The sequence below is a fragment of the Artemia sp. Qi Xiang Cuo genome, chromosome 5 (genome assembly GCF_049724085.1).
Source record: "Artemia sp. Qi Xiang Cuo chromosome 5, ASM4972408v1, whole genome shotgun sequence".
NCBI classification, from domain to species: Eukaryota; Metazoa; Arthropoda; class Branchiopoda; order Anostraca; family Artemiidae; genus Artemia; species Artemia sp. Qi Xiang Cuo.
In genome coordinates, this window is record NC_142798.1 from 79,128,887 (window position 1) to 79,148,988 (window position 20,102).

The window sequence follows — 20,102 nt, forward strand, 5'->3', positions numbered from 1 at the left end:
CACTATACACGAAAGAAGTCAAGTTTGGTTAATGGTAATGAAATAAAATAAAATAGGATGAATATATAATAGTTTAAAAACAAATTTGGGCTATATATTTGCACAATAGGGGGGAGGGGTAAGCATAGCATATATTAAATACGTAACCTAACCTAACTACCTTCCCCCCTAAATCCCAAAAAACAATCATTTAAATATTGTAAACTCAATGAGAAACCACGCTTTGCCATTAATTTGTCTCCGTTCCATTAGTGTTTCCTTGTACAGTCTATAGCGTTGGTTTAGTTATAATGCGAGAGTACCAAAAATTGTATATATGCATTTTGTTGCATTTTTATGAGTCGGACAAAAATTTCGGAGAGTTTAAATCTGGAACCCCCCCCTCCCGGATACGGTCTTGCCCTCAGGTACCCTAAGGTAATTTTTGGGTTTTATAAAGGGGGCGAATAACGGTTCAAAATACCTATTACCTTTTAAGCCACAATAAGCTAAAAAAAAAAGATTTAAAGTAGTGGCTCCTGCGGTGTGTTCTGTGGATCCCTTAGGTACCCTGAGGTGAATCAAGGGCTCCATAAGGAGATTCACCAGCTGTTCAAAAGGTATATTACTTTTTGAACTACAATAAGTAACAAAAAGAAAATCTAGGGTAGTGGTTTCCACGAGGGTTTTCACAGATCATTTAGGTACCCTGAGATAATTATGGGGCTCTACATTGGGGTCCAACAATGGTCAAGTGGTCAAGGCCATATCCGGGGAGGGGGTTAGGGGGTTTGAACCCCCCCCCCCTCCCGAAATGTTTGTTTGACTCGTAAAAACGTAACAAAAATGGACATAAACAAATTGTGTATTCGTTTTTTGAGTTTTTTGTTTAACCCCCCCCCCCCCCCCAAAAAAAAGAGTGAAACCCCCTCCGAAAAAAATCCTGGGTACGGCCTTGACAATAGTTCAAAATATGCAATACATTTTGAATTGCTATATTCTTGTAAAGAAATGTTTATAGTCATGGTTACCAAAGTGTATTCTACGGACACCTTAGGTATCCCAAAACAATTCTAGGGACTGAAATGGAAATCAAAGAGGCCCAAGGGGTGTGTTAGCATTTAAGCTGCCATAAGTTAATGAATGTGGATCTCATTAAAGTGTTGTTCGCTTTCACTAATGTTTAGAGGCGCTATAGCAACACAAGTTTGAGAACCCCCTGATCAAGATATTTCAAACAAAACTTAATACATCAGAGGCCATACCCATAACAGAGCGTGTTAACTATAGAACAAGGAAATGTACATAATATTTTTTGGTCTTTGACAACCAGCAGTTAAGGTATCAAATAGTTTTCAGAGGCTTCTTTCAGGAGTCGCACTTGCCTGTAGGAAGCAAAAGACAGTGTAAGCACTAAAAGCACAAATGCCTAGCTAATAAGGCAATCTTGACCGTCTTAAATTGTGAAGTATTTCACGATTACACAAGAATGGTGGTCCCTTGTAGACCCACAGGAAGTGTTCTATTCTTCATAACCACTCATATTCACCTTCAAATTTGGGTGTACCAATCACAATTTCATCCTCTCCGGCCTTTAAAGGATCTAAAAAAGAAAGTTTATTAATGATTTCTTATATATTTCAACGTCTTCAATACATAGTGAATCTTTTTCCAAAGCGGTTTTAGCTTTTCTGCTTCAGACTATTGGTAAATGAACAACAGGTACGGTAGTTCGTATCTTTTTGTCAGTAATTTCGTGCCAAATATTAAACTGTTGAGCCTGTTGCAGCGGCTGCATCTAAATTCTCATGGTTCGTATTTGTAAACGTAGCCAGTTTCAGTTAAACTGGTTAAAAGTTTGGCCACAAACGGACTAAATAGGTCACAAATCTAAGGATTTTTTTAAATTTATATATATATATATATATATATATATATATATATATATATATATATATATATATATATATATATATATATATATATATATATATATATATATATATATATATATATATATATATATATATATATATATATATATATATATATATATATATGTATATATATACGAATTCCATATTAACCTGTGGGCCACTCTATTACCAAATGCCGTATTGGCAATAGTTGAAACTTAAAATCTTGTACATAAGCTCGGTGGCAGATCCAGGGGGCGAAGTGACGCCTCCCCCTAACGTAGACAAAAGTAGTGTATTTACTTAAATAACGCAAGTTTGCGTTAATTAAACTTGCTCCTAACGCAAGTTTATCGAATCAACCTATTTTGCACTCCCCCCTCCCTAAAAAAATACTGGATCTGCCCCTGCATAAATTGTAGCAGTCTTACTACCTTCGCTATTCCATCTCCTCCCCAATGGTGAGAAAGGATGCCATCTATCTTGATTTTTACCAACTCGGCTATTACAGTTCTGGGTATTAAAGGATAGTTTAATTGGAACAATAAGAAGCTTTTTTAAAAGTACTAAAAAAGTTTTTATAAATACTAAATCTATTACACAGCCATAAGAGCGAGGTGTTGAGGACGTATTCGTTTCACGTTTTAATGTTGCTCCTTACTTTCAGTTGAAACAAACTTTTTTTTTTAATTTAATCAAGAAAAACTGCTTTTCAGAGTCAGTCCAATAACTTTGATTGTAGTTAACGCAATAGCCATGACTTGGCAAGGAGCAATGCGTCTCCCTTGTAGTAAAGTCCCCCTTCTTCATGAGTCGCATCGTAAATAACAAACCAATCCAAAGGCCCTCAACCACCCTTTCAGATTTTTTTCGGAACCCCAAAGCCCTACATGGGGTCAGACAAAAGTTCCGATGAGTTATTGTGATTGGAAAGACTGAAAGTTGAAACAAACTTGCCTAAGGAGGCTATATGATATACACAGTCTCTGGCGCAAGGGCTGCGTTTCTGCAAATACCGTATTTTAAAACAATAGCTTCTGAACTTTTAGTAGAAGGGGGGGGGGCGTATTTATGAGTTGTTGACATCAGGATTGTGTGATCCGCATGATTACTGGGACAGGTCTCCCTCTAACAACCTGTTTTTATTTTTAATTAAATAAAAAAAACAAGTTTTTTTAACTGAAAGTAAGGAGCGACATTAAAACTTAAAACGAACAGAAATTATTCCGTATATGAAAGGGGCTGAACCCTCCTCACCGCCTCGCTCTTTACGCTAAAGTTTTTTATTGTTTAAAAAAATAGAGTTGTGAGAAAGTCAAACTTTAGCGTAAAGAGCAAGGCGTTGAGGAGGGGACAGCCCCTTTCATATACGGAATAATTTCTGTTCGTTTTAAGTTTTAATGTCACTCCTTACTTTCAGTTAAAAAAACTGGTTTTTTTTATTTAATTTTTGAAAATTTTTGAATAAATGTAGGTTTTGATCTTGGCTCACAGTACATGAATAATTAAAACAAAATTTTCATATTAATTTACTTTTATTTGGTTAAATGGCTTTCTCGAAACTTGTTTCATTTTATTTACGAACGTTTTTATTAGTAATAAATATACATAACTTACGAATTAACTTACGTAACGAACTTCTATATTCGTATATTTTTATTACGTATATAAGACCCCCCCCCCTAATCAATACCTTGCTCTTTAAGCGAAAGTTCGAATTTTGTTCCAATTCTTAAAAAATGACCGCTTAATCACAAAGGCCGTTAATTAGAATAAATAGCTCTTATGAAACTACTAAAAAATCTCTGGCTTAAAGAGTGAGGTATTGACTAGGGGGTGAACCCAATCATATATATAATATTTTCTGTTTGTTTAAAGTTTTGATGTTGCTGCTGTTGCAGTTGAAAAACTTGTTTTTTTATATTTAATTTCTGATCTTTTTTTAAATAATGCTGGAAAGTCCGGCATCCCCTTCATAGCAATTGCCCTTCCCCCATGAAAACTTCGTTCATGGAAAGATCCTCCTACAAAACCCCCGACCCCACGCATTTACGCAGGAATTTGTTTCGGGGGGGGGGGGGAATTTGTTTCGGGGGGGCCAAATCCTTCAAACCCATTATTCTGTGAGAAAAATCAGAAAATTATAGGAAAATGAAAAAAAAAGTGATATTTCGGGGGGGGGGGGGGCGGGACCGGAGACCCCCCTCCCTGCGTACGTCCCTGCCCGATCCCCCCCTCACTACCAGGAAAAATCTCCCCTGAAAACGTCTGTACTGTATACTTCCCAATAACCAAAACTGTATGTTAACATTGGGTAAAGTTCATAACTTTCAGCCCTCCTCCCGGGAACTTCGGGGGATTAAGTCATCCTAAAAGACATCCATATAAAATTTTCGAACATGCTGAACAAAATGGCTATCTCAAAATTTTTATCAGGTGACTTTGGGAAAACAATGAGCGTGGGAGGGGGCCTAGTTAGTAGTAACCAAGGTACTATTTTGCTTGCAGGTATAGGAATTCCCATGCTATTTGCTTGCAGCTATAGGACCATGCTATTTGCTTGCAGGTATAGGAATTCCCATGCTATTTGCTTGCTTGTATAGGACCATGTTATTTGCTTGCCTGTATAGGACCATGTTATTTGCTTGCCTGTATAGGACCATGCTATTTGCTTGCTTGTATAGGACCATGTTATTTGCTTGCCTGTATAGGACCATGTTATTTGCTTGCCTGTATAGGTCCATGCTATTTACTTGCCTGTATAGCAATTTCCATGTCAGCATTAAAATCCACTCTTTTGATGTATCTATTTGTATCAAAAGTGTCAGTTTTCTAGAGTTTCGGTTACCATTGAGCCGGGTCCCAATAACCAATACTAGCCTATATGTTAACATTGGGTAAAGTTCATAACTTTCAGCCCTCCTCCTGGGGCTCAAGGATTAAGTCATCCTAAAAGACATAGTTATAATATTTTCAAATCATGCTGAACAAAATGTCTATCTCAAAATTTTGATCGGGTGACTTTGGGAAAAAAAAATTAGCGTGGGAGGGGGCCCAGTTGCCCTCCTGGATTTCTGGTCACTTAAAAGGGCACTAGAACTTTAATTTTGCCTCTCAATGTCAAGATTGACATAAAGTTACAGATGGCCCCATCGAATTTCATTCTGAGAAAAACACTTCCTGCAGCACCCGAGGCAAATGTTATTATCACATCGGCAATTCTCCATGTCCGAAAACAACAAGTTATGAGCTCTGTTGCATTGGCAGTGGAAAAGCTAAGAGCCAATGGTAACAACATTAAACTTCTTGTCCCTCATACAATCACCAATCAACGTCACATTGCCGCTGGTTCTCGTAGCTATAGCGATTCATCGTTTATCAATGGAGAAATCCCTTCAAAATTGGCTTTGGCCTTTGTGAAGAGTGGCAGCGCCGTTGGATCCTGGACTGAATCCCCCCATGATTTTAATTTTTTCGGTCTATCTAGCCTCGTGTGTAAAGTGAATGGTAGTCCACTGTACACTCTATCATTTGATAAAAAATCCTATAGAACTCTGTACGAGTTGACTATGCAATCCCTAGATCATGACTCTCAACTATTTGAAAATGGAATAACCGATTCAATGTTTTCAAAAAATTATGGGGTTATTGTATTGGACCTGTCAGGCACGCAAGATATAAGCATAGTACGAACTGGAAATGTAAGTTTAGAGTATACATGTGCTAATGCTTTGGCTAAGAATATCACGCTACTATCACTGAGTCAATTTCAAATCTATTGCGAAATCACGCCTGACGGCAGTGTTCTACTAGACCTTGCACCATGAACACAAACCAAATAATCAATGTATTTAGTATGGACCCATACATGTCCCAATACATGTCCTATTGCCCACCCTCGGACTTCATTGAAAAAATTCCAAGTGTTAACAATATCCTAATCATTGTTAATAGCAGTCCATCAACTTTGAAGACCGGCTATTGGCTATACATATTTCAAACGGCAAAGAATATTGAATTTTTTGACACTCTTTGCCTATTGTATAAATCTTATTCAACATACATTAGAAAATTTATTGAAAGCAGGGTGAAAACCATTCTTCAAAATCAACGAAGAGTACAATATTTAACGACTAAGACATGTGGCTTTCATGCACTACTCTTTTTCATGTTCAGATGTCGTGGCTACACCTACAAGCAGTTTCTCAACATCTACGTTGACTTACCTCAATTGAACGAATTTATGGTGTATAATATACTTACATTTTTTTTTATTTTTTTTTTTTTTGCCATAATAATAAATTTTTATAAATATTTTTTTTAATTTTTTTTTTAATAAAAAAAAATTATATACATGATAAAAACGACTTTTCTACTCTTTAGATTTCATCCACTACTAGGTATTTGTCGACAACAACTAGTGCGGGTAGATTATCTGAATTCACAGTGTACTGATCCTGATGTAGTGCAATGTCAGGGTCACATTTTCTACAGTAGAGCGTGACTTCACTCTTGTCATATCTCTTTGTATAGTCAATGATACTATTCGCATTCATTCTATAGAATTCAAATGTTTCAATTTGTGTATTTGAAGCAATTTCACAAACAGTGTCCTCAAGTGTCGAATCACATTCTGTCACAGCCAAATAAAAATCAGTGGGCTTATAATCATAACACCCATTGTCTTCACAACAATGACGTAGAAACCATATTCTCTTGTTGTTCCAACAGTTGAATCGTTGACCCGGTTCCTCCTCCCAGAACAATCTAAAACCACGACGATACCAATCTCGTAGCACTAAACTAAAATCACGGTTAGGATTCTTTCCAATCATACCAGGATATGTACTCTCCCACTGCTTGCATTTTTCATAATGACAATTGGAGCATAGGTGACCTCTATGATGAGAGTCACACACCTCTTCAAGACAGGAATTACAACCTTTAATTTTTACAGCATATCCTCTGTGCAATTTACACGGATTGCATAATCTACACTTTTCATCATACTCCTCAATCATTGTGCAATTCTCACATGATGACCAGCTGCCCTGTGTATACATACATATCGGACATGTATGAAACATTTTGTCATGTGTTAACGCTCTCACTGCCACAATGAAACTGAGCTAGCAAAATCAAAAAATTGTCTGATATAGAGAGAGAGAGAGAGGAGTAAATCATCCTTGAGCACCATCTTTATTATGAAAAAAAAAAGTCCTAAATTTCTAAACTAATGTTTAAAAGCATATCCACAATATCATTTTGTCGTGTCGTAATCAATATATCAATAAATTGTGTAAATGCATTTGGAACACTATGTAGAAGCTTCATGCAATAGTCTAATGGTGGAGAATCAGTTTTCATTATATCGACAAGCATTCCCAGAGAAAATATCCTCCTTTGAATAGACAACTCTATAAAATCATCATCTAGAATTAAATGTTTTTCCATAAGAACTAGATTCCTCATGATTCGATCTTTCTCGAATCTATCCATTTTTAGAGTCCTAACTCTCTCACAACCAACTTCAGACTAATCAGAATCTCTTTTTTGTACTCAAAATATACGCTTGTCTACTATAGAAAAAGAAAAAAATACCATTGATTTAGAAACAGTTTTATTGAAAATAATTACAATAATAATAATATTCACTGATGCATTTTGTTCTCATCAATATATTTCGATAGGACATCTAATGCTGACCGATGTTTATTTATATGGAGAATATTTACTTTTCCAGCAAAACACATCTGTTCCTCCTGCTTAAATTTGCTTAATGATATCACGTATCTAGCATACATAGTGTCCCATTCAAGACATAGTCTACAGCCAGCAGTTATTTCCACAGCCACAGTGGGTACTCGTATATCGTTGCTGCTGCTGCTGTCGGTTCCATCATTAATCTCCAATAGTGTAAATGCACCACTCATTTTTTCTCAACTAATATCCTCTCAAATAAAAAACTATTCTCTTTGAATTCAATTCTCTTACTAATATGAATTGTAGTGAAAACCGTTCCTTATATTCAAATCCTACTCGCCAATCAAGTTATACACATTCCTCTTGGCAAAGAGTGTGATGACCTGTAATTACTAGAAAAACCTGTTTGTACGGGGGCCCTGTAAACTGCATGGATCTATTCTACTGTAGTTTGCGATAATCTTGGCAGTTTGAGTAAACTAGTTCACCAATTAGTAAAAAAAAATTCGTTTCCTTTATTCTCCTCTCCATTTTAAAGCAAATGGAAAGACACTTATGCAATTGTTTAGGGTAGGCTAAGTAAGGAACAAATCGCTAACTACTAGATGGCGCTCATCGTTTTACTTTTCGACACCAGCATTATGCTTTTTTCCATGTTATGTCATTTTGGTTTCCGTAGCCTACCTCGTTTTTCAGTTTCCACTCTTATAGGTTTCTCATACTCATCGAGCTAGGTTCTTTTCCTATTATTTTCTGTTATCTTCTATCACCTATCTTCTATCTTCAACTGTTATCTTCTATCTATTCCCCACAAAGTCCTAAATTGTCTTGAATTTTTGGCAGTTCTTGCTCCACTTGTCAAACAAAGTCTATTTTGTATATACTATTCCTCCGTGAACTTTTTTTCAAATAATAACCGTGAAAGTTATTTTTATTCAACAATTAATTTGATTATTTTCATCATTTAGGCCTAATTCTTTACTAATTTAAAAATATTAAGTCAGCATGCACCAATTTTTCACCGCAACATATACCAGTATTGCCTAATTCAAATTTTATATATGAATTTAGGCTTATTCTTACAAAAAGAACCATTCCTAAGCTTAAATTAACATGAATGAACATGATTATAAAATCCCCAAAATTGTCCGATGTCTAAAAATACAAAAACCAAGCAGCACTACCTGTATTTCATTTGACAAAAAAAAGAAAGAAAATACATAGCATTCTACCCCAAGATTGTGGACTTCGGGGGATTAAATCAATCTAAAAAACATTGTTATAATATTTTCAACCATGCTGATCAAAATAGCTATCTCAAAATTTTGATTGGGTGACTTTGGGCAAAAATGAGCGTGGGAGGGGGCCTAGTTGCCCTCTATTTTTTTGGTCACTTAAAAGGGCACTAGAGCTTTTAATTTCCGTTCGAATGAGCCGTCCCCCGATATTCTAGGACCACTGGGTCGATAAGATCCCCTCTGAAAAAAAAAACACACACACACATCCGTGATCTTTCTTCTGGCAAAAAATACAAAATTTCAAATTTTTATAGATAGGTGCTTGAAACCTCTACAGTGGAGCAGAAGAATTTATAGCAGCAGCCCGGAAAAATCTAATTTAATACTGAAAGTCGTTCTTGAAATATTAAGAAGACGTCATATAGATAACCAGGATGCACATAATGTCTTCTGATTTAGTTTAAAGCAACAAAAACTGTCCTTAAAAGCTCCTACTTTATGCCCTATCCCAGTCCTAAGATATCCCGCATGAATATCTTGACAATCTGGATGCACTTAAACTTTTTTGATTTAGTTCAATAGTAGGAGTAATAGTAGCAGTAGAATTGGTAGCAAAAGTTGTATTAATAATGACATCACTGGAAGTTTCAGCTTAATACCCTAAGGCGCTGCGGGATTATTGCTAATACACCATTTTGATAACCCATATGTACAGGGTTTGTTTTGATTCAGTTCTACACGACAATCACGGTCCCTGAAAGTTTTAACCTTAGCATTAGCAAGAGCAGTAGTCATAGTAGGAGAAGTGAATGCAGGAGCATTCGGATTGGTATTAGTGATATCAGTAGTAGTAGAAATAATATTATTTTATTTTGTGCCTTTTTGGTCTAGTTCAATATCCCTTCTTCATGCGCTGATAGTTGTAACTTACATATACGGTAAAAAGTAAAAATATCGATATTTTTGCTTTCGACATTCGATAATCGGTGTATTGCTTTCGAAATTTCAGATCAATTTTTTGCTCAGATTAACACTTGGTTTTTCCAAAGTTCAATAACAAAAATTGTAATTAAAGAGCATTTTGCACAATTTTTTCTAAACTATAATAAAATACAAAAAACCTGCGATTAGACTGCGTGAATCAATATCATAAAAACCCATATTTGGAATTACTGGGGCTCGGGTTAAAGAAAAATAAAATACTGGCTATTATTGGTTATCCAAAATCAGTAACATGTCAATATTTTTCCTTGAGAATTGGTTCAGTGATTAAATAAAGTCCGCGATGATGCAGTCAATATAAGCACCGTCAATCTCCAGATGTTCCAGGATGTCTCTGATGAGGCGGATCAGGTAATGGACAGTACTATGACCTGGACGAAAGCCGTACTGCCGAGGATCAAGATTTTCACTAATATCTTCGAAAAGCCATTTGAAGGCAATTCCTTCCAGGACTTTTGAGAAAATCGATGTCTTTGAGATGGGTCTTAAGTCATTTGCAGATTCGACGAATGATTTTTTCGGTATAGGAATGACCACAGCAGTTTTGAATCGTGTCGGGAAGGTGCCCTCACTCAGGCATTGGTTTACTACGGCAGTAAAAGGTACCGCAAGTTCGTTGCTGCATGCTTTGATCAGTTAATCGGCAGTTCTCCAGGAAATGAGGCGTCAATTCTTTTGATTCGTCGATTTTTATCAAAATCCTGCTTTTAAAGTTTTGGTAACTAATAGCACCGAGTTACTCCTTGCTTACAGTTTGTTACCACGAACTGTTTGACCCCAAGTTTTTTAGTACTTTTGAAAATCTTTCTCATTCTAAATAAACGGCCCTTGTGTTTCGGGAGTTGTCCTTAAAGAATCGGACAAAAAGTCAAATTTTAGCGTAAAGAGCGGCATATTGAGGAGAGGGCAGCCTCTTTAATATACGGAACAATTTCTGTTTGTTTTAAGTTTTGACGTTGCTCCTTACTTTCCGTTGAAAAAAAATTTTTTATTTTATTTCTGATAAAATAAAAAAACTTTTTCATTTAATGTGGGCAAATTCCTCTTCCTCTGGAATGTAAATTTCCCCCTCTTTCGACCAAAAATTTCTCCATGTAAAGTTCCTCCCATACAAAATCCCCACCAACCGTGTGAAATTACACCCAGACAATGCCATCCTCGCTGCAAGTTCCCCCGCAGAACATTTCTTGCTTATGATTCCACCTGAAAATTTCTCCTTAGTATACTTTTATTTTAGAAAAGACTAGTCATTTATTTTAATTCTGATCGTTTTTTCAAGTCTGCCAGAAATAACCCCTATGTACAACATTTCCTCTGTACCTCCCCCCCCCCCCATGGAAAAGTTTCTCCAGTGGAAAATTCCACATGGATAAATCCTCCTAGTGATAAGTCTCCCATAAAGAATTTCTTCTTATGATAATTCCCCCATTGGGAATTCTTGCCACGGAATAGCCCCCTCCCCTCTCCAAAGCAAAATGCTCAAGAAAATTCTAATCCCACTGGAAACCTCCCCCGGACAATTTCCCCAGAACCTCTCCTCATGTAAAAATAGGTCACTAAAGAGAAAATAAAATAAATACAACGAACTTCGCATATGAATACTAGGAAACTCCCCTGTATAAATTTCCCTGGAAAGCTCACCCGCCCGACCAATAAATTCTCCCTTTAGAGACCATCCCCATCCCCTGAAAAATGACTGCATACTTCCCAATAACAAATTGGCTATTATAATTAACAATGGGCGAACTTCATAACTTGCAGCCCTTTCCCCAGGGGCTTTGGGGGGAGTCCTCATTCCCAAAAGCGTATTTTTGGACGTTTCAATTATGCTAAACAAATAGATATCTCAAAATTTTGATGGGACGACTTTGGGGAAAAAGGGCTAGTTCTCCTCCAATTTTTTTTTGTCACTTAAAAAAGACAATGGAGATTTTAGTTTCCGTCGAACTGAGCCCTCTCTCCTTCTTCTAGGACCATACAATCACCCCTGGGAAGAACAAAGAAAAAATCTACAATAAACGCACGTCCGTGATCTTTCTTCTGTCTAAGACTTTTTGGGGATGTTTCCCTCCTTTTTCGAAAATCAGGCAAATTTTCTCAGGCTCGTAGCTTTTGGTGGCTAACATTAAACTTAATGAATATTATATATTTAGAATCAGCATAAGAACTCAATTTTTTTTATACATCTATTGTTATCAAAATTCCATTTTTTGGATACTCGATTATTGTTGGACCGAATCACCCCTTACTTACAGCTAGTTACCACGAACTGTTTGATTCTTGATATTGACGAAAGTAACAACAAAAGTGATGAATATTAAAACCTCAGAACCGCAAACCTGATCACTAGTATGCGGAATCAGGTGATAAAATAAATTAATTGTCCTAATTATTGCGAGGATTATTAGAGTTCCTATCAATACAAGAAACAAGATAACTTAGAACCTCTCTTTACTCAAGCAAAATCTTGGCTGAATAATATTCACTTTAACATATAAAGCTGCTTTGTATCCTCTGTTGACAAGAGAACTTACCAAAGAGTAGGCGAGTGCAAGGGTGCCGACTGGGGACAAATGGGGAGAGGTAATTGTATCCCTAGGTTATTTTGCACCCTCACCGCTAGTATTTAATTCTGTTGGTTGATGACGATGTAAATGTATGACAATGTAATACAATTAAGAGTATTAGCATTACCAAGTTTGCTTCTCGCCGCTGATGCATTTGTTTATTTAATATAAATGAAAATTTAGGTCAAGTTATGTTACTTACAAATATCTTACACAGAACAATAATATTGCCGATTAAGAATTACAACTAAGCATAAATTATGACATAAGTAGGTAAGCGGTAAGTGGTAAGTAGGTAAGCCTAAAATTTAAATGGAGAAAGAGTAAAGAACATTTAATCCTCTCACAAGGAAAATCTGGCCCGAGACAATATCATATGGTACTACAAAGAAAACATGCGAAATTTTACTTAATCTTATTTTCTGAAATTTGTAATATCATCTAGTACTACAGAGGAAACTTGAATAAATCCACAACCAAAAAAGAAGATAAGAAAACTTATCTACTTACCAAAATTACGTAAAGCTTATTTCAATCCTGGGTAATTTCACAAGACAATAAACTGCTGAATATAATAGCAGTTTATATAATCATTCATTACATCACTGTCTAAAGCAAAAAAAAAATAAATAAAAAAAAATACGGAAAGCTAAATTTACTTTTCAAGGCAAGTTAAGCCTTTCTATAAGTAATTAAAATAATAATGCTAAATTATAGAGAAGAGGGAAATGGCAGAAAATATAAAAGTAAGAGAAATGAAGAGAATATGTTACTTTCCCCCTTCTTTATGGAGTCGTTGTGGGGATATGCAGTGTTGTATATTTATTGTTTGTTGTTGGTTGTTTCGCTGTTGTATTAAATATTATCCTATCTTTTCAAGAACGTAACAACATTGGCGGCGGTGGCCTCATATTTTGAAAACTCATCACTCGAGAGCCTTGACCTCTCCAATTGCAAGTTTCACGTAAAGCTTCAACGACCCGAAAAAGGGATCACAAGAATAGTGTCAAACCCACAAAACGGAAACAACCCCAAAAATAGTGCATCATATACAGACGAATACAATGCCACTTGCCAAAAAGTGAAACAGATCTGTGAGTCAAGGAAAAATTGGAAATATCTCTCAAGATTATGCCTTGAATCAACTGAAGTGTTTCTGGTAGCAAGTGATGAAAAGAAAATTCTTATAAAAGGACCAGACATGCCTGTTTTTCTTTGTTATTTTACAAATCTGAAGGAGCTGAATTTAAGTGGGTTTAAATTTCACAAAACAGATGCACTGGCTGATGTACTTGCCCACAAAATGATTTCGCTCAATGACGAAGCATCAAAAAAGTTTTTTATCGAAATTTCAAAACACTTCGGGAGCTCTTTAGAAACGCTATATATAAGCAACTGGAATTTTACATGGGCCTGTCCTGAAATGACTCACAGTGCTATCATAAAAAGTTTGAAACAGTGCCGAAAACTGAAATCAATTTTTGCCAATTCTGTAATATCTGAAACTGTTCCAAAATTCTCACCGATAACTTCCTTCATAGCAGGAATGCCCAAACTAATTAAACTATCATTGGAGTGGTGTCAACTAACAAACGCTGACGCAATGGTTGTTGCTTCAAAGCTGATTAAATATTGGAAAGGCGATTTACTTCATATCCAAACAAGATTTGTTAATGACGATTTTGTTGATACTTTTCTTCGGCTTTTGAAGCTTACGGGTAGATTCCGCGTGGAAAGTTTAATGCAAGGTCAAATCAAGATCACCCGAAAACACTTTTGTATCAGCTACTGCAAAACTAATAATAAATAAATTATTTTATGAAATTAACCGTTTATTGATTAGACAAAGCTTAACTAAAATAATACTTTTCTGGCTTTAGTAGCATACCGGTAGATTTACGTATAGATTACTGTGTCACAGTAGTGTGAGCCAGTGTGACAGTCAGATCACAGAAATATGACCCATTTCTTGTTCTTAAAGGAGATAAAAACAATATTGCTAATTTTAAGAATGAAATCTCATGACAACAAATACCCAAGTTTTTACACTAGCAGATACATATGCGACCTCTCTCTGAGCACGGTGAAAATGGATTTAAAAAATTAAAACAGATAATTTAAAGCTGAAAAACATCAACGCCAAGATTTTACTAAATTTATCAGATTAATTTGAATTTTTAATATTTTTTCGCATTTATTCTATGGTATAATTAAGACCACTGTTCTTACAATCCAACGGAAATTTCGACCGCACATCCCGCACTTAAAATTCAAATTCGACTATCTAGCTAATAATAAAGAAATTCAAGATAATATTTTGAGAAAAAATCCCCTATTTTCCATACCAGAGTTGTCTTGTGCCCACCACTTGAGTCAATTTGGCCCAAATTTAATTATGAGATTCTCTGTAAGCAGCTAGTCAAGCCGCGTCGAATAGTACAACCCCTAGAAGCTTTGATTTTGGGATCAAGCCAAAAGGAAGGTCTCAAAGTGCTACCAGTATCAAACATAAACCTAGCACACTCCAATATATTACCGAATTTTAACAAAGATATCCGAATCTGATTAATTACTTTAAATTGAATATTACCAAAAGAAGTATCTAATTTTTTTGTGTTAACTGACAAAGGTTGATGTTACAATTTGTTCCTTTTTCCATGCTCTAAAAAACTAACGTTCCTCAAAATGCGAAAAATGTACGCAATCACCACGATACCTGGCCGTGGGATTTTGAGGACTTAATTCAAAAATCAGAAAAATAGAATTTGACGTTGCCTAAATACTGTACCATAGTAAATATGCAATAATAAACATACTATAGTAAATGCTATAGTATACTATAGTCAATATAGTAAATGATACAGTAAATAATACATTAAATATACAAAATTTAATATAAAAACACTAAAATATACTAAATAAAAAAGTACAGGAAGTTATGGGAGAAATGGTAAACATCTTAAAATTTGGTGATTTTAACTAACGGCGGGAGACTTTAAATAAGTAGGAGTCAGCATCTTACGGTTCTGGCTCTGCCAGCAAATTCTGAAAATATTTATGATATTTCATTAATCTCCTAAATTTCTGAAAGAGCCCACCTATTTATATTTTTCTCAATAACTGATTAATTCCTAAAATTACTTTTTATTGCTTTCTTAGAAAATTTCAGTTTTCCTTTCTCTGAAAAGTTGTTCTTCAAAACAGGGAGTGTGGATACAACCCCCATGGTGCTAAAATGTCTCTGATGCGCCAAAAATTGGTGAATACTACGATGGTGCAACATTTAATGCTTTATAAAAGCTATAGTCAATTTTGAAGAAGCCAGGTTTTGTACGGCTCACTCGAGCTTTTGCAATTTATGGGCAAACATTTGAAAGAGATTCGACTTTGAAACAAAAGGTGGTTCAAATATTTCACACGTTTTTTACTCCATCAAGTATTCAGATTCAGAGGAGATATTGACCAGCTACATGTCAGATTCATTTTATTGGGGAATTTTAAAGTTCTTCACCACTCCTTTGCACAGTGCAATAGAGAGCGAGAGTTCAAGAGAGTTTATTAAAAAAAATGTTATAACTCTAAAACTTTTCATGTTTTCTAAGGGCTTGATATATTTCACAAAAGAACCGAAAGGGTTTTAAAATGGTGGCATCATTTTTGAAGCAATAATGAGACTGACTTACAGAAACACAGCAACAGTACTAAAGCACAGATTTCAACACGGGTTTTGCTTTAGGGCAATCCACTCGGGGCCAGAAGAAAACTAATATCCCCAAATAGGTTTGAAGGGGCCAAAAGGAAATTGGAAAATCATAAGAGGGAGGTAAAAAGTGAAGTTTTAGATAGATTGGGGTAAAAAGGAGCATGCACAGCTGCAATTGCATCTAGAGACACTCTGCTGTACTGACTTAATAGTAGTAGTAGTAGTCTTAATACCGAAGCGCTGTAATCTCTCTTTTTCTTTTTAGCCTCAAACAAATTTTGACTTGAACAAGTATCAAATTAGGTTTACCTTAATCCCGAGGCACAGAGTTGATTTACTTGAACAGCTGGCAGAGTGAAAGGTATACCAGCTCTGTATGCAACCTGTCTTACTGTTTTTGTACCACATAATCTGGTTGATATCTAATAGCTCATCTCCACCTCCCAATGGATCTAGATTTATTGATTAAAAGTAATGGTTTTCGTGCAGTATTATATTGGATTTCTATATATTGGTCTTGATTTCTAAGGATTGTTCTGGATTTCTACATGTTGTGGGAATAAGGAAAAGGCTTATTCAAGAAAATATTTTCACTTCCATGTGCTTTTTACGATAAAGGAGGATTTTTTTTTTACAATATCACTGGAAATAAGGTGAAGGGGGCGTGAAATAGCAAAGAACATTCTATTCATTCTATTCCCCACAATCTAACAATGAAATGGCAAGCTCCCTCTGTTCAAATAGAAATAATCGTCAATTTTAGGTTATAAACTTATTTTTGTGGGGAAAAGGTTGAAAAGGCCTTAGGTCTGATAATGTGCGCCAGAGGATGCCATCGGGTGGGTACATTGTACCACGCTGGCGTCAATTGCCACGAACCATCGCCAAAAATGCTATTGGGGATTATACTTTAAGTTTAAACGATTGATTCTAGCGTAAACGGTTATTTTTCTAGAAAATGCCTGAAAAATGCCTTATGTGTGATAATGCTTGCCAGAGGGTGCCTTGTGCCAGCCATTGAGTGTCACAGGCTGGGAATTGCAAGAAAATAATACGAATAAAGAATGAACAAAATCTAGAATTAAGTCGCATGTCTTGTGCCCCCTTGGATTTATCTCTAATAACTCACCCCCACCTCTCAATGGATCTAGGTTTATTGATTAAAAGTAATGGTTTTCGTGAAGATAGGAATTAAACACTATTCAGCGATTTCAATTTAAAAGTAGAATAATTCAAATGAAATTACACAATTGGGGCGATTAGTCTGCAATTCTATAGCATTTAAAACAGAAATTATACTGCAAGTGATAACTAATCTGTTTAAATCCAAATCCAGTCTGCACAAGGCCTTGATTAGTTTGCGATAATCTTGGCAGTTTGAGTAGACTAGTTCACCAATTAGTAAAAAAAAATTCGTTTCCTTTATTCTCCTCTCCATTTTAAAGCAAATGGAAAGACAATTATGCAATTGTTTAGGGTAGGCTAAGTAAGGAACAAATCGCTAACTACTAGATGGCGCTCATCGTTTTACTTTTCGACACCAGCATTATGCTTTTTTCCATGTTATGTCATTTTGGTTTCCGTAGCCTACCTCGTTTTTCAGTTTCCACTCTTATAGGTTTCTCATACTCATCGAGCTAGGTTCTTTTCCTATTATTTTCTGTTATCTTCTATCACCTATCTTCTATCTTCAGCTGTTATCTTCTATCTATTCCCCACAAAGTCCTAAATTGTCTTGAATTTTTGGCAGTTCTTGTTCCACTTGTCAAACAAAGTCTATTTTGTATATACTATTCCTCCGTGAACTTTTTTTTCAAATAATAACCCTGAAAGTTATTTTTATTCAATTTGATTCAATTTGATTATTTTATTTGATTATTTTCATCATTTAGGCCTAATTCTTTACTAATTTAAAAATATTAAGTCAGCATGCACCAATTTTTCACCGCAACATATACCAGTATTGCCTAATTCAAATTTTATACATGAATGTAGGCTTATTCTTACAAAAAGAACCATTCCTAAGCTTAAATTAACATGAATGAACATGATTATAAAATCCCCAAAATTGTCCGATGTCTAAAAATACAAAAACCAAGCAGCACTACCTGTTTTTCATTTGACAAATAAAAGAAAGAAAATACATAGCATTCTACCCCAAGATTAATGTGCAAACATCTTACCGTCTCAAAGCAGGGTCGTAGTTTAAACAAGGTCTGAACTGTCCCCGATCAAGGGAATTCGTCTTCCGTAGTATTCAAAGGACACTTTCTATCTGGCACAGTAGCAGGTGCAATTTCTTTTTTGAAATCCCCTCTTTTCACACCGGTTTCGTTTTTTGCTGTGAACAGGTAGTAAATTCATCTTGTTCTGCCCTGCTTATACTGCATTGTTTTGCAACGTTTTCGGCTAGAAAATAAATTAATTATGTAATCAGCTGCAGCACAGTCGAGCAGAAGTGCCCCCCCTCTTACAACAGTTACACATATATCCCTACATATACAGATACAGTTAACATATGCAGTTATCCATATATCCTCTGCTTTTTGTCTACCCAAACGCCCCCTAAATTCCCAAACAATTTTTCCACAACGAGTGATGAAGTTAATATGAAGCATCCAGCTAAGATCCAATTCGAATCCTGTACCTCAGGATTGGATTCGCATAAAACACAGTCATAAAAGATCAAGGGAGTTACGCTTTATAGCGCACTTTTTGAGGACTAATAAGTTTAATACCCCTTCCCTAAATGAAACATGTTCTCATTGTTGAAACATATGAAGTACACAGCCATCAATTTGAAAAATATTTAACTAACGGACTTTTCTGAAATTATAGAGTAAGAAAAGGCAAGGACCTATAATGAGTGAGAAAAGGCGAGTAAATATTTTGCACTTCTTTGGAAAAAGTAAAGATAATGATGAAAATAGCGATAATAGTCAGCTGATCAGTGAATTAGACTTACCAGGCAGTCCATAGTCCTCGTCAGACAGCATTACAAAAACATTCAAAAAGGAGGCGAAAAGAGAAACGCAAAACATCAAGAAAATAGGATTCAGACTACCTGAAATTTTTATTTATTCAGGAACCTGGTAGTGAACTGGACCCAAGACCTCATTGTGTTATTTATCATGCAAGTTTATCTAATGCTGCCCTGAAAATGTCAGAACTTGACATTTACTTTTAATGAAAACACCCAGATTTAGTTGACAAACCACTTGAATATTTTAAAGAGCGCATGAAGGTATGACAAAACAAATAGGGGCTTTAACAAATATGGTTGCTGAAGATAAATCCCTATTAATGGCTTCCTACTTGATATCACGCCAATTGCACATAATAAAAAACCATATACGAAAGGAGAAGACCTTGCATATTACAAGTCTGTGAACGTTTTTTGAGAAAACAGGCTATTCAGAGAAAGAAGTTAATTCCTAAGTCTGTTGAAACTTTTAGGAGCAGAATTGAAGAAAATGCTGAAAATATTGAAAATCAAGTTATAACAATGGAAAAAATGCACCAGTTTATTCAATTCAACTTGATGAATCGATAGACGTCAGTAACAAAGAACCTGTCTTTTGTTTTGCAAGGGTTGAGTTTCAAGGAGAATTACAATAAGAACTTTTTTTCACACTGAACTTTCAGGGCAGAGTAACTAGCTTCGAGATTTGTAAAGCACTTGATTGTTATTTTCTGATGCACATGATTGAGTGAAAAAAATGGGCATTTTTACCGACGGTGCTACAAACATGACTGGACATTGCTCAGGAGTTTTTGCAAGAGTAGAAAATGCTATTCATCCACACATTTTGTCTACCCATTGCATTACACACCCTGAGCAGCTTGGGGTAAAAATGTCAATAGAAATAAACAAAGTATTGCCCTGTGCTATAGAACTTGTGAATGAAATTAGACATAAAGCTCTGAATTCTTGGATTTATGAATGATCTCCAAAGAAATTGGTTCCCAGTTCATTCACCTTCTTCTTCACGCT

General features: G+C 35.5%; 1 protein-coding gene across 1 annotated transcript in view; it reads right to left on the bottom strand.

Moving 5' to 3' along the window:
• Window positions 1-910: 910 nt before the first annotated feature.
• LOC148952579 (putative G protein-coupled receptor CG31760) overlaps window positions 911-20,102 on the bottom strand; it is a 578,976-nt gene continuing 559,784 nt past the window's right edge. Inside the window, exon 13 of the mRNA XM_089089961.1 lies at window positions 911-1,582. Within this exon, the coding sequence (XP_088946087.1) occupies window positions 1,509-1,582 (74 nt within the window). The 3' untranslated portion in view covers window positions 911-1,508. The remainder of the gene's footprint in view (window positions 1,583-20,102) is intronic.